The 15,251-nt window shown below is 42.0% G+C and overlaps 1 protein-coding gene across 1 annotated transcript in view; it reads left to right on the forward strand.

Moving 5' to 3' along the window:
- LOC137150996 (amine oxidase [flavin-containing] A-like) overlaps positions 1-15,251 on the forward strand; it is a 45,566-nt gene that overhangs the window by 18,457 nt on the left and 11,858 nt on the right. Inside the window, exons 3-6 of the mRNA XM_067545151.1 lie at positions 1,316-1,453; positions 11,499-11,603; positions 12,892-12,983; positions 14,871-15,012. Coding sequence (XP_067401252.1) covers positions 1,316-1,453; positions 11,499-11,603; positions 12,892-12,983; positions 14,871-15,012 — 477 coding nt within the window. The remainder of the gene's footprint in view (positions 1-1,315; positions 1,454-11,498; positions 11,604-12,891; positions 12,984-14,870; positions 15,013-15,251) is intronic.

The raw sequence follows: 15,251 nt of genomic DNA on the forward strand, positions 1-15,251 counted from the left end.
TATGGATTCTGAAAAGGTAGGGATAGATTTTTATTTTTTTTTCTTAATGGCCATTATTTGGATTTTAACATTGCCTCTCGTATTATAAGGACCTTAAATGATTAAAAAGACAATATTGAAAACAATAATTATCAAACTGTCATGACAGCATTACCATGAGCTCACAGTTCATCACTATGTAATAGTCCTCTCTCTCTCTCTCTCTCTCTCATAACCCTCCTCATCAAAAACTACGTGTTTGGTTCTCCATTGCTTTGCATCTTGTCTACTCATTTACATTTGGGCATGACTGCGTGAATGAGTGGAGAATTCTAATTTAGTAGTGATTGACACTCACTTTACACCAGTTTTGCACCAGTGTAAATAAATACATAATATAAACAGCATTGGAGAATCAGGTGCTAACTTTGCTCTGGCAGGAAATGAAAAGTGAGACAATAAGACCTCTCATATTCTATTGTTAAAGGGCTCAGCACTGTACCCATTGAAGGGCATATCTACAGTACACCCTTAAGTCGACCAGTGTTAGGTCAACTTACAGCCATCGCAGTAATTACTGCAGTGGCTGGTGACCGCACTACTCTCCTTCTGTCAGTGGTGTGTATCCTCACCAGGAACGCTTCCACCAACTGAAGAAGGATAGTGTGGGGGAGGGCTGAGAGGCAGGGTTCTCTGCTCCATGAGCTCTCCACCAGAAGCCCAGCTGCCCCCCGGGCTTCTCATCATCCTGCTCCCAGCCAAGAGCTGGAGAAAAGCTGCCTGAGGCTTCTCACCTCTGAAGGGGAGATCCACTCCAAGTCCGGTTGGCTGCCGTGCTCCCAGAAGGGAGCCAGGGGGCAGCAGGGCTTACCGCTTGGAGTGAGGCGCCTGGGCTGCAGCCCAAGCTGGGCTGCCTGCCACCTGGAGCGGATACCTATCATCAGCTGGGCTGGGGAGCCAGGAGCAGGTTTTTCTTGTCAATTTTACAGCTCTGAAATTGACAAGACAGCCAACACTCGCCCTAACTATAGGGACATCAACCCTACACCTCTGGTGGAGATGGAGCTATGTCGGTATAGTAGAGCACTTACATCAGTGAGAGCAAGGCTGTAGTGTGTACACTTACATAGTTAGGTCGACATAAGCTGCCTTATCTCGAAATAACTTTGTAGTGTAGACTTAAGTCAAAGGGAGTTTTGTCATTGACTACAATGGGTGTAGGACAGAGGTCATTGTAAAGATGTAGTAATATCTAAGACCTTCTTCCTATTCCTAGAGCTTTCTGTTGCAGAGCATCCTATAGCCTTTCTGATTCTTGCAGTTTTTCTTTTAACAGAACAAACAAGTTAACTATGTAGACGTTGGTGGATCATATATAGGACCTACCCAAAACCGAATCCTCCGATTGGCCAAGGAGCTGGGTATAGAGACCTATAAAGTGAATGTAACACAGCGTCTTATCCATTATGTAAAGGTAAGATTTAAATTTTCTTTTCTGCACAGACAGCTAATGAGAATGTTGAATTTTGGAAAGTACTGTGAAAAGAGCTCTGTGTAAAATGCCTTTTTTTGGTAGCTCAGTATGCATGTATCTGTAGTAGATCTTGTTTTTCCGCTTTCATTTATTGGCAATTGAAACAAATTTTCTTTTTCAATGAGTGTGTAAAATATATTCAGTCCATAGGTGCTGGGGTGTATGTGCAAATGGCCATTGTCCCCCTGTAAAACACGGGGAACCATTTCTGAGAACCTGAACTAAACAAGGGCTCAACCAACCCCTTTGGCTCCTGATAGGTGAAGGCAGCACCCCTCCTCCATTGTCATGACAGAGGAGTGTCCAGGCCAAATTTGAGTGGCGTTGCAACCGCAAGCCTCCTCCCCACTTTTGCAGTCCTTCCAGCACCCTTGATTCAGTCAGACTCTAACAACTGAAGACAGGACAAATTTGGCACCTAATTATATTTTAAAATATGCTTTGTAGAACATCAAGATTTCTGGAAGGTTGTCCAATCTTTTGCATCCTGCTTTCATAAACTCTTAAGAATCTAATCAGAAGTATTTATAGCAGCTCTACATAGTTCTATGTGAAAGTTCTTTGCTCTTTTTTTTTTTTTCTTCTTCATGAAGTGAGGGGAAAAGCCACTCATATAGCTTTTGAGACTCTATGACCCCTACAAAGACTAAATGCCAAACAAAGAGCTACTTTTCTGGCAACAATTTACATTTTAGCCAGGTCCACATCTAAACAAAATGACAGTTCCCAGTACTGCTTGGCCACACTACCTGCTTTTTTTCTTGAAAGTCTCCATCAATTCTTCCCTTTAAATGCAGTGACACCAAGATAATGGCTGATCAGTTCTGCAAATTGCCTGCTGCTTGAGCAAGTGGCCATTTTCATTCTAGCAACTGATCTGCTTCTTGAACTAACAGCAGCTTTATGGAATGTTGTTTCTTCCTCGCTGAAGAAAAACACAGAACAGTTGAGAAGTGGGCTTTTAGAAACAGAGTTTCTGATATGAAATTCTGAGAGGTCCCACTCCTGGAAGCACAAACAGTTTAGCATTTTAAATTACTGTTTTTTAAAACACATTTATTTTTCTAACCACACTTCAAAGTATGCCATTTATGAAAATACTTACATGTAAATAATTCGCCTAACCAGGCATTAACCATCTTCTACACAGGGATGCTGGTAGTTCTAAGTTTCCTATAGGCCCCCCTGAGATCTCTCAGGTCTTGCTGGCATAATGTGTTCTCTTAACTCACAAACCATTTCTTTCCCCCTGCTTCATGGAGAGTCTCCTTTGAAAGCTGCTTAGTTGTTGTCATCATCCTGCATCCAAGTAATCTTTTAACTGTTTGTAGCCCTTTGGTCTGTTAGTTCCCAGTCCTGTCAGAAAAAGGCTTGCAACTTTGTTGAAGACAGGATTTGAAGTCCTCAAAGTGAATAGCTTTGCCCATTTCCTTGCAAGTATGTGCTGTGGTGTCTGTATCTGGGCCATTGTCTTTTTCCTATTTGTTTTCCCCCGATTTAAGCTAGATCAGTACATTCATATAGGAAAGTGTTAACCCTATACACAATAACTTCCTCTCACTGAGCAGGTCACATACAGTGTTCCTAAAATTGTCATCTCAGCATTCTTAGATTATCACATATCAGCTCCTACAGTATTCGTAGCGTTATTACATCTCAATATTCTTAGCTTATTACATAGCAGCTCCACTTCTGTTACGATGCTTACAAAATCAATTGGACCAGATTTTCAGCTTGCGTAAATTGGTGTAGCTCCATTGACTTCCATGAAGCTATGCTGATTTACATTGTTTGAGCATCTGGCCTAGTGTATTTAATTTAAACGCATATATGGGCCCCTTTGCTGCTTAAATGGCTCTGCATGTCCTCTGTGTTCTAAGTAAGAGCCTCTAATGGGACACGTATTCATACCTTTAATCCATTTTGACACTGCAGATCCAGATTTCTTTGTCCCATATTTCATTATACATGCTTTAACTAATGACCATGCTTCTCCCATAATCTATCTTTGGTGTGGAAGTGTCTTCTTGTATACAAAGCAGAATTACAAGCTTATCAACTATCCTACATTTCATGGCTAGTCCTGGATTTGGCCTTGCAAGCCTGCTAAGCTACCTTTCTTCTGCCTGTGAGGCCCTTGAAATCTCAGAGTAACAGAAAGCAGATTAAGCTGTTAACATGCCAACTGGAAGGCAGAACAATCCGAAGCTGCCTCCTTTCTCTGTTTGCCAGCTCTTCCCCTTCCTCCTCATTCTCCTTCGGTGTATCATCATTCGGTATTGCTCTGTAGCACAAACAGCTCAGCAGACAGTCTGCCCACTCATCACTGGCTGTCTCATGTAACAGTGAGTTCATCTATACCTGGAGCTGGGAGTGTGAATCCCAGCTCAAGGAGACATACTTGTGTTAGCTCTGATTGAGCTAGTGTGCTAAAAATAGAATGTAGCCATGGCTGTGAGAGCGGCAAGATGGGCTAGTCACCCCGAGTGCATACCATGGGTCTCTGACAGGCACGTCATTGGGGGTAGCTAGCCCCTCCTGCCACTTGCAGTGCTGTGGTTACATTCTATTTTAGTGCACTAGCTCAATGACTGCTAGTGCAAGTGTGTCTTTTCGAGCTGGGAATCGTACCCCCAGCTCTAAGTGTAGACAAATCAATCTCAGTTTTCCTCCTTCTCCCTTATCTATGTGGGAGGCCCATAAACACTAGGACAGAACCTGACAGCATGATCCATTTCTCTCTCCCACACAATTCAAGCCCTCAACCTCTTGCTTTCTTCTCCTGGGGTCTCCATTACTCTTTCTTCTTTCCATTGGGATTTTGTGTTATATCCCATTCTCAGAAGGCAACTACTCTCTCTCCCTTTGAATCCATTCTCAAGATCCACTTCTACTGTGATGCATACAAGAAGTTAGCTACCTCAACTAGGTGTGGGGCATTCAAGGTAATGTATATATTGCTTGTATGTTTTATCCCTCTCCCTCCCATTCGTATGTTTCTTGGCTTCTTAAATTATGAGCTCTTCAGGGTAGGGACTATGTCTTTATGGGTGCAGACAGAGCTTAGCACATTATAAGTGCTACTGGAATCTAAATAACAACAACAGAACTTCCCAAAAATGTAGAGTTAGTTAACAAACTATTTGATACATAGAATGATGGCCCTGAAATTCCTTTAACGTCGCAAATATTTTCCAGATGAATAAATTGCCAGGTTAATTAATTGTCAGTTGTGGATTTGCTACCAAGTTCCACATTTGAACAGAAAACTTTCAGAGGCAAGATTTAAAACATTTCTCTTTAACTATAATATAGTATCTCTCTCAACTAAAGGTCATCACACTGTTTGTTTAGCTGTGGTTAAGCAGGGAGCTCCATTCCCAAGTGCATGTCTCTGAAGTTCACATTCCAACTGTGCTGAGATCAGAGAGAAGAATGGGTAGATTTTGCAGGAAGCCCAAACCAGCTTTGGACTTTACTGTGACAGTTTCAACCATTCATCATGCCTACCACGGATTCAGATTTTTTGTTCAGCAATCTCCCATGAGACAGGATGGTTTTGCTCTAGCCATATGCTTCCAGGATACTGCTAGGAATCATTTAGGTTAGAAGCAAGGGAATAAGTGGCTTTGCTGGTTTAGGAAGCAACCAAAGAGATTTAGAGCACTCTAAGACATTCCATAAACTTTCTTGTGGGGGAGGAATTTTTAAAGTATATTATACTGATTGCACTTTAAGAAACCATGAGCTTTTACTGGGAGATGGGTTTCCTTTGCAGCCTCTGTTTACTTGGAAAATCCAAACTTGCTGTCTGGCTTTTTCTATAGAAACAACTCCACTTGTTACCATGTCAACCAATGTGAATCAAAAGCTAGTTTGTATCCTGGACCACTAAATATATTTTTTATTTTTGGCATGTAGATTTTGTTTAGCTACTAGAGTAGACTATCTTTCCAGCAAGACTGTTCTTTATGTATTGTCCCCATGGCCATTGAGAGTGTTTTAGGGATGAGGGGAAAAAGAGGGACTTCTTCTTTCACAGATTTGATTGACCGCATTCTTTTTTTATCTGATATCTGTTACTTTCCTTGAAAGTCCCATTATCCTCCATTTTCACTTTCACATCAGTTGAACAGGAGCCTCTAGAAATCATCGCTGTTGGTGCCTCGCTGTGGTGTTAAATGAAGCGCCTCTTACAAAATATGCAGCATACTTGTGTTTGATTGCAGCATTCACACTGATATAAAAAGTCAGTAGGTAGATCAGTGATTTTTTTTTCTTTTCTTTTTTTTAATTTTGGTTGTGCTGCACTAGCTCAGCATTTTCAAGGCACCTGACGATCATTTGTCTGTATAGCTTGGTATCTTACATAGAGCTGCTTCTTCCACACTAAGGGTACATCTACACAGCAGCTGGGAGCATGCTTCCCAACTTGGGTACACAGACACACCCTAGCACGTTAAAAATAGCCATGTAGCTGGGAGTAGCACAGGTGGCAGCTCAGGTTCGCTGCCTGAATACAAACCCAGCTGGACCTTTCAGGTACAGACTTGAGTGGCTAGCCCAAACCGCCGCCCAAACTACCCCTGGCTACTTTTTAGGATAGTAGCTCGAGCAGAACTAGCATACCTGTCTACACGCACTGGGAAGCACGCTGCCAGCTGCAATGTAGATGTCCCATAAGACTAAAAGAGGTGAGGGTGTGAGCAGGTGAGGGTGTGAGCAAGTCTACATAGCGATTTGTGAACTGCAGAATCAGATCAAATAAGGGGAAATAAGACATTCTAAATGGGAATGTCCTTGTTCCTTCTTCACGAACCCTTAGGGGGAGGGGTGTGATGGCATAAGGAGTCACTCCTCCAGCCCAACCAGTGTGCATTGTGCAAGGCCCAAGCATAATCTCAGTCGCTGCATTCAGGGGAGCACAGGGACCGCTCCTTCCAGGTATCAGAGGAGGCATGGGGGAGGAGACAGGTTTCAGCGCGCACGCACGCACGCACGCACACACACACACACACACACACACGCACACACCTCTGCCTGCTGAGTCAGCAGACAGGAGTAGGCCGTGTCATCCTCAAGGTTGGTGCAGCTATGCACGTCCCTTGCAAACCTTGAAGCTCAGGATGGGATTGCATCTCCCTGAACTTTGCCTGGGGTGTGATGGCTCCAAAGTGCATCCTACCCAGGACTAAATGCACAGTTTAGCCCTGTATGTGCACAGTGCCGCTCTAACAGAACTTCTCTCCAAATTGCTTTTGCTAAACAGTGAGCTATGGAGCTTCAGATTTTAATTGTGCTGCCTGCCTGACTTACAAACAAACAAACAAAAACAGTCTGAAAGTAGGAAAGTATTCATCACCCTAGGAAAAGAAAAATTAAATAAACTCTATGGGCTAGTCAAGCAGCCTTGCTGTTAGCATGGGAACCAAGCCAGTAGGTTATTTGCTTTTCCGTTAAGGAAACAGTAGTTCAAGATAAATCCACCCGGAACATAATAGCTAGCATAAAAAGGAGAGAATTTCAACCCTTGCTCAGCGTAGTGAACTCCTCTGTAAAGAACAGTTTCTACTGGTGCCTTCCTTGGGATGTGGCAAATTTTAAAAGCAATTACATAAACTCGTGGGCCAGTAAACATTTGGCCTGGATTCCCCTCTCCCCTGAAACACCCATGCAAGAAGGTGGCATGGATGGAAGGTTTTCAGAAACTATGGTAATGAGCACCAGGATAAGAATCTGCATAGATAGATAGATGATTTCCTTCTTGGAGCTTTCCTAGGATCAATCCTTTAGATTGAGGTAGCAGCTTTCCTCCCCACTCTCCCCCATGCTCCACAGATCTCCTGAGATCTTCAGGAGAATCCAGCCATCTGTATGGAGGTCCTCTGTCCATATGGCAGATTTAGGGACCTCTAATTCCAGCCCCACCATCTCCCTGGCAGTGTGGCTCCACTGGAGCCATGTAGTCAAGGACTTCCCCAGCTGCTGCTTCCCCCAGGATCCCACTCCTCCTGAAGTTACTTTCCCCGGCACAGAAGGACACACGGAAGTTAATGCAGCCTCAAGCTGTATTAATTGTCTACTGTTCTAATTCATTGGTTTGAGGGGAATGAAATGTGCATCCCTCTTGACTTCCCCTGCTCCTCATTTTGCCAATCTACAGATCCCAGACTTCACTGAGGTCTCACCGCAGGATCCAGGCTGGGAGGGTTAGTTCTGTAGAATTGACCAGAACCACACAAAGCCTGCCACACCTCTACCTCTTTGTGCGGGATAAGGGATTAATTCTGAGGGAGAGATCCAGCCCCTGTCATTAGAATCTCTAGATCCTGACAAGGTTAAAGAAGGTAAATAAAGGACTCAGTAATCCTTTCTGCTGCTTCCTTTAGAGAGCCAATTAGTCACATCCGGGATGGGGCATGGAAGGGAGGAAGCATGCCTTCTGTGGAAAGCTATGGGATCTTCTGTGCCAGAGCTCTGCATGGATTCTAAAGCAAGTCAAATGAACCCTACATGTGAGCTGTACTGGTGCAGCCTGTCCTCCAAATTCAGGCTCTCCATGCTGTGTAGGTCAGCAGAAGAATTTAGTCTTCAGAGGTGCTGATCTAACACGTCACCCAAGGCCTAAGCCTCGGCCCACCAATCTCAATAGAAGTTTTGTCGTTGACTTTAGGGGGCCCAGGATTGGCTTCCAAAATACCATTAAATTCCAGTCAGTTACTGAAAGCTGTTAAATACCGAGCCAATGCTTTTGCCTCAATTCAGCAACAGAAAAGAAATGAAAGCACGATAATTTAAGTATTTGGATTATAAACTCTTTGGGGCAGGAACTATCCTTGTGTGCTGTATTTATATAGTACCTAGAACAATGGGGTCCTGGTCCGAGATTAGACACTATACTACAGTACCAGTAATAGTAAATAGTAAAAGAAGAAATGAGTGTCAGAAGTAACTTAACATTTCTAGACTTGCTCTGAGCAGGATTAGATTACGTGGTGGTTAAAATGCTGGCGGCCGGTGTGCGTTAGCTCTACCATCACTGTTCCCACCCATGGAGCTGAACCAGGGCTGCTGCAGCAGTGGGAAATGTGCAGGAGAACACTCATGAAGACGCTGCCAGTATGGCTAGACGGCGTGCAGATTCTGTCTGTCACATTAGGAGTTCTAATTGCAATAAATCAGAGCAGAGTTTTTGGAGTATCTGAGCATTTTGCTGCCTAATTCAATTCAATCAATAGCTAACGTTGGCAGAGCTGCTTTGGATAAAGCCCTATAGTAGAGTTACTGTCAGCTCTTATTTATCTGTCTGTCTGCTGTGGGCACTGATAAAGGAGTGTCTTGGGTTCAATAAGAGAGGGGAGAGATGAGAGAAATTTATTTTGAAACTACTTTCACAAAAGTGACTGCCAATTTTTAAAAAAATAAACATTTTCTGGGGTTGAGTAAAATAGGTTTAAAATGTGAGGTGTTGTATGTTAACACTTCGTTGTGTGTGAGTCTGTTTCCAGTGTGAGGTCAGTAACCGTATTGCCAGGTTGTGTGTAGAAGGGTCTTATTACACAGTAAAGGAAAAGTACCTCCTTCTTGTATCTATCTTGGCTTTCTTTAGCTAAGAGTTGGGTAGGTTTTGTTTCACCTCCTATTCGTGTAGTGAATAGAGCCATGGGAAGTTTTTATGTTGCCAGTCATTCTAAAGGGAGAGTTTATTTCTGCCCATTCCTTGTTGTCGCCTTTGCAGTGCAATGCCTGGCTTTGTCGCCTTAATAATAATTAATCTTTTAAGGGCAGTGAGATGGTGAACTTAGACCTTGCCCTTTGCCTTTCAGTTGCATTCACTTTGGTTTATCTATGGTGAGAGAATGGGTGCTGATATTTTAGAGGCATCTAGAGTCCTGATTAAATGGACAGATTAATAATAGTTAAACTCCACAAATACAGAATATGATCGCTCTTTTTAAACAAAGCACTAATATTTTTAAAAAATAATAATTTGCTACTTCCTATAGCATTTGCCCATTAGGAATAGTATTGGTTTATCAAGCTAGGACCTTTGTTGTACTAGCCACTACATCATGATTCAGCTTTCATCCATTTGTATGTGCTCTACCCCACAGCACAGCTTGTTTTCTTCCAAATTTCACTTTAGAGCTGCTGCCTAAAGAGAAGGAGGAAGCAGTTTGTCTTGATCCAAAGAGCTACCTTGGGGCTGGTTCATGGAAGCATTCCTTCCATTCTAGTAGCAGCAAGTGTACGTACTGCAGCCAGATTGGAGGGTTGGGGAGAAGAAATTAGGGATAGCAATCCCCCTCACACCCCGACCCCCCATCCGCTAAAAAAGGAAGAAAAAGGGAAGTGGGGAGAGAAATTGTGGCCCAAATGGCTGAGAATGTGTATAAAAGAACTCAGAGGTAAACAAGCTTCATATCAGTACCCAGAGGGATTAAGCCCTGCTTCATGTGCTCAACATCATTTGAATGAAAACCTTAAGGATTTTTGAAGCCTGAACAGCACTGAGTGGGAGGAGGTGGCAGTGACTCAAGGCATTATGCCTAGCTGGGCCAGGAGCTGGCACTAGACCTCCTAGATTAGCTGTGAGAGCACATTCACTACCAGCTCTTGCTACAACTGGGACAAAGGTACAGCCCAGCTTTTCCATCCCATCCCAGAGCAGCCCTGTGGCCTCAAGTCATTGTGAGGAGATGGAGAGAGACTATGGCTACACCTTACTGAGGGATCAAATGATACTGGTCATGCCAGGAGACCCACACCTGCACCATCCCTGTGCAGTACTGTAGCTGCCTCCTGTCCCCTGTCATCTCAGCATATCTGCACTTGGACAGCCATAATTTGACCCTACATTTTAAGGTTTGGTTTCTTTACTGGTCTCACCAACTCTGATGGTGAAATGTCCTCTTGTAGGTTTTTGGTGTTTGGAACTTTGCAGAAAGCCATTTAGAAGAATATCAATAGGGCACACAAACACAATACACAGACAATTGGAGTTTTGCCATTGATTTCAATAGGAGCAGGTTCAAAATGATTTGGTGAGGAAAAAATGTTGGCTGTTGATCCAGCTCCTTGTTCAGATACGAGCTGTCAAGAGAACCAGCTGTTCAAATGTATGTCATTGAATTGCTTTGTTTTTAATTATTAGCTGCAGCAGTTTTGTGGCATATCTATTTTTGTATATATTCATAACATTTTCAGAAGTATCAAGAATTATTTTCTGAAGCCAAAAACATCTGGAGGTTTTTTGTATTTGTTTGTTTTAGGTATGGAATTTTTTTGATGCTAGTGTTGTCTCAGGATGCATCATATAGGAATATGCCTAGTGACTGATGGTCAGTGACTGCAATTAAAGATATTCCGATAGTTCTGAAGCTTATTTAGGATTTATCCATACTTTTGGTTGCTTGCTCAGTGTGAACCACCAAATCATCTCAGTTTCATCCGTCACTAACAGGCTTAGCAGCAAGAAATACTTAACATTTAGTCTTCCTGAGGAGTTATTCCAGAACAGCTATTTTCACACTTCGGAGTTAATCAGGATATAAAGTGAAACCAGAACAAGACATTCTTATTCTGGAATAATAGCATCCACACATGGAATTAATCACGAATCACTAACCTATTTTATATTCACACCCTACCTTATTCTGCATTATTTGTATGTGTAGACAAGCCCTCAGGCATGGCTGAAATTTGCTCTATTCAGAGTATCTGAAAACAGATGCCACAAAAACTGAATTTTGTCATCCTATTAAGACAACTTGATTTTCTTGTTTGTCACTTGGCCCACTTATTGATCAGCATTTCTCACAGCAGAAACTTGCCCAGAATTCATTTTACAAAGACTTTTTGGATTGAAAGTTAATTATAATATTGTTTTGGTAATTGCAGCTTTTGTTTAATTTGTGCTGCCATGTTCTCTTGGTCCATTTTCTGTGTTGCATCTCAGTTGGTTATCTTCATTTGTGTATTTCAGGGGAAGTCTTACCCATTCCAGGGTGCCTTCCCTCCAGTATGGAATCCCATAGTTTACTTGGATTATAACAACCTGTGGAGGACACTGAATGAAATGGGGAAAGAGGTATGATGTAAATGTGGACGGCATATAAATCTACCATGAGATTACACTATGGGTCTTGGTGCCATAGGGAATGGGCTTTTTTTTTTTTTTTATATGAAGGTTCAGAAAAACCCTTTCAGAGTCCCCATATGGAGTGTCAGACATCAACCACAAACACTGAAAGATATCAGAGCACCTACACTGAAAGAAGTGATTTTATATCTAAAGATTGGAGGCTGAAATGTGCTGTTTTACAAAAGGACTTTTAAAAATGTCAAACCGTGGAACATAGAGGACTAGACTGTGTTTAGATCGTTCACCCTTTATAAAGAGTATAGCTGCACAGACCCAGACAAAGCACAGTGCATCACAGGGGTAAGATTCCTGCCTTGCTTGGGGAGAATAGTAATATGTTACTAATCCATGCCAGTAGGGGAGTACTACCTCCTGTGGTGGTGCATCTGTGCTGTCCAGTGTATTGTCAAAGAGGCAAATTCAAAACAGACCACTCATTCAAGGATGGGGTAAAGCAGTAGATGTGCTTACCCCATTGAAGGTCCAGAAAGGCCATGCCAGGAATGTGTGGGAGGATGGGGGGAGGGAGTGGGGGTGTCTCACTGTCTCCCACTAGAACTACCTCCTATGATGATATTGATGCTCATGTGCAACTGCGTTAGTAGGACTACAGGCTAGCTCGGGGTGACGTTATTTTTAAAATCACAATTTTTAAATGCTTCAGAAACTGAACTTTTAAAATTCTTGACCATCTGCTATGGGGAAAAAAAAAAACCCTGCAGAGGCCTCCAAACTTTCAAATATCTGTCAGCTGTCCCATAATCTTACTACTAAAGTGGGGGCCAATCTGACAAAGACTTACACACACACAAATAAGTTTACGCACACAAGGACAAGTTACTCACATTTGTAAGGTTTTGCAGGATCAGGTATCTGCATAATGATGTACTTATGCTGCATGCTTTCCCTCAGAAATCTCTCAGATAATATCTTTTTTTTTTTTTGACAAGATTCAGATAAACAATAGTGTATTCATGTGTTGAGACTTGTAGGCATTAAATGTATAGTTCAATTTTACAGTGCACATAAAAGGCCAGATTCTGCCCTCAGTTATACTCTGGATTTGCACCAGTATATCTATTGATTGAATAAAAATAGTCCAGCTTTACACCAGTGTACGAGTTGGTGAGAGCAAATTTGGGCCACTATATTAGCTGGCCTGAGGCTGCAAATTAAATGTGAGTAGGTAGTAATACACTATGCACTAAGTTTACTGTTTCGCCTTCATTTGTAGATCCCTGCTGATGCACCCTGGGCGGCCCCACATGCTGCAGAATGGGACAAAATGACAATGAAGGAGCTCACTGACAAAATTTGCTGGACCAAGTAGATAAATGTTTTATTCACTTTAATATCTCTAGCTTTCTTGGCACATTAGATGATGCGGTATAAAGTACACATACTGACGTCCTGATCGTGCTCCCGTTGACTTCAAGTGGGTCAGGTCAGACCTCAAATTTACCCATGATACAAAGCAGAAATGGATTGCCATCACTTACGAGGACAGAGTTTAAAAATACAGAATGAGCTTGACAAATTAGAAGTTTCTGAAATCAATAAAATGAGATTCGATAAGGACAAAGGCACGGTGGCTAATGTATGAAGAAATAATTGAATGCTCCAGCAAAGAATGGAGGATAATTGGATAGACAGTAGTAAGAGAAGAGGTTGTAATGGCATAGTGGATAATAAAATGAATGCATTAACTGTGCTGTTCTATCACAAAGGCAGCAAAAGTGATACTGGATTGTCTCAACAAAAATATCCCATGTAAAACAAGTTAAATGATTGTTGGTTTCTTTTAAATTCAGCACTAGTGAGGTCACAACAGGGTAGATTTTGGCAATGTGGTATATTAAAAAAAAATTGACAAATTAGAGCAAGCCCAAACTTCGTAAATAAAAATTGTCTGGGTTTTATAGAAGATGATCTCTGAGGGTTGGTTAAGAAAGTTGAACGTGCAAGGAGCTGAGCGCCTCAACTCCCACTGTCTGAATGGGAGTTGAGGGTGTTCGACATCTGGCAACATCAGAACCTTAGATTGTAAGCTTTTGTGGGAATGTGCATTGTCTTTTCTTTGTCTATGAAGTGCCATGCACATTCAGAGTGCTATATGAATAAAAACAACACTGCTGCATGGATGTGGAGTCAACAGCTCCAGCTGTGGTCTGCTCTTCCTTCCCCATTTCATAACATCCTCACTATAATAAGGCAAACAAAACCAGGTACATTGTATTAAATGTACCTTGCTGTGTCATTCCTTTACAATGTACTAGAATAGCTTCTTTCTCTATATTTAGTACATTTTATTTATGAAGCTCAGCCTTATCTTTCTTACTGCTTTGTAGCACTGTACCAAAGATTTCAGTCCGGTTTCTCCCTCAAAGTATTGTACCTCTCCGAATCCTTTTCCTGTTCTGCATCTGACAAGATATGGCCACTTGGTTTCTGTCCTGATCATTGTTGCATGATATTTTCCTTACAGTTAATTTTATAAGCCAGTTGTCTGCCCATGCATGTACTCTGTGCAATTAATTCTGAGCAGTGCTTTCTACACCAAATGGACTTTCTTCTAAGTCAATAAGTCATAGATGTATAAGCAGTAATAGATTTATAATAATCAGTATGCCACTATTCTTCTGTTCAGTGTGAACAAAACTGATTCTAATGCTGATTCTTGTGATAATCTAATTTTAATAGGGATATTGAACTGAGATGTGTTCAGAAACTCTCAAGGAACAATTCACTCCCTTCAAACCAATCAAAGTTTCCTAGCCACTATTCAGAATGGTGGTAGTATAAAAAAGAAACTGATCTTGCGAGTAGCATTCAACTCCCACTGACATTCGCTGCATTTGAAAGTGCTTGTAATAAAGATGTGACACCCAGGGTGCTGGTCAGAGGTTGGCTGTTATTTCCTGGCAGATGACATGGGTCAGTTACAAAAGCTCCTATTCTTGCCATGTGTCAATCAATATTCACTGCTCAAGGGGCTATTTTTACTGGGCTCAACATATCTCAGGATTGAGCCCTCGGAACACAATGCTGCAAGTGTTCCATGTATGGAACTGTTGTTGCCTTTGATGAAAAGGTCTGCATGCTGGGTGTCATGAAAAATGCATTTTTGGTGAATTTACTAATTACCCAAAACAGTTCACCCAGCTCTAATATCTAAATCCTAACCCTGTTGTCTTTGCTTTTGTTTGCATGCAGAACTGCCAGAGAGTTTGCTACTCTCTTTGTGAACATCAATGTCACCTCTGAGCCTCATGAGGTCTCTGCTCTCTGGTTCCTGTGGTACGTGAAGCTGTGTGGGGGGACAACCAGGATATTTTCCGTAACCAATGGGGGGCAGGTACAGAATGTCATCCATATTTCCTTTCTTGAGACCATAATGAACAAGTGTGGTGTTCCTTTTTCATAGCATAAATTTAACACATTCTCTGCAGTTAATGAAAAGATGAATAATCAGTTTACACGATGCAAGAGTTCAATATGTGTTTGAAGGTGTCAAATTATCACCTATGGGAAATCTGTACAATGTGGCATCTAATCAATCTAGGCTTCAGGTTAAATCGGGACAATTTATTTAAC

The sequence above is a fragment of the Emydura macquarii genome, unplaced genomic scaffold (assembly GCF_026122565.2).
Source record: "Emydura macquarii macquarii isolate MOO-44397 ecotype Brisbane River unplaced genomic scaffold, CSIRO-AGI_Emac_v2 contig_1043, whole genome shotgun sequence".
Lineage (NCBI taxonomy): Eukaryota > Metazoa > Chordata > Testudines > Chelidae > Emydura > Emydura macquarii.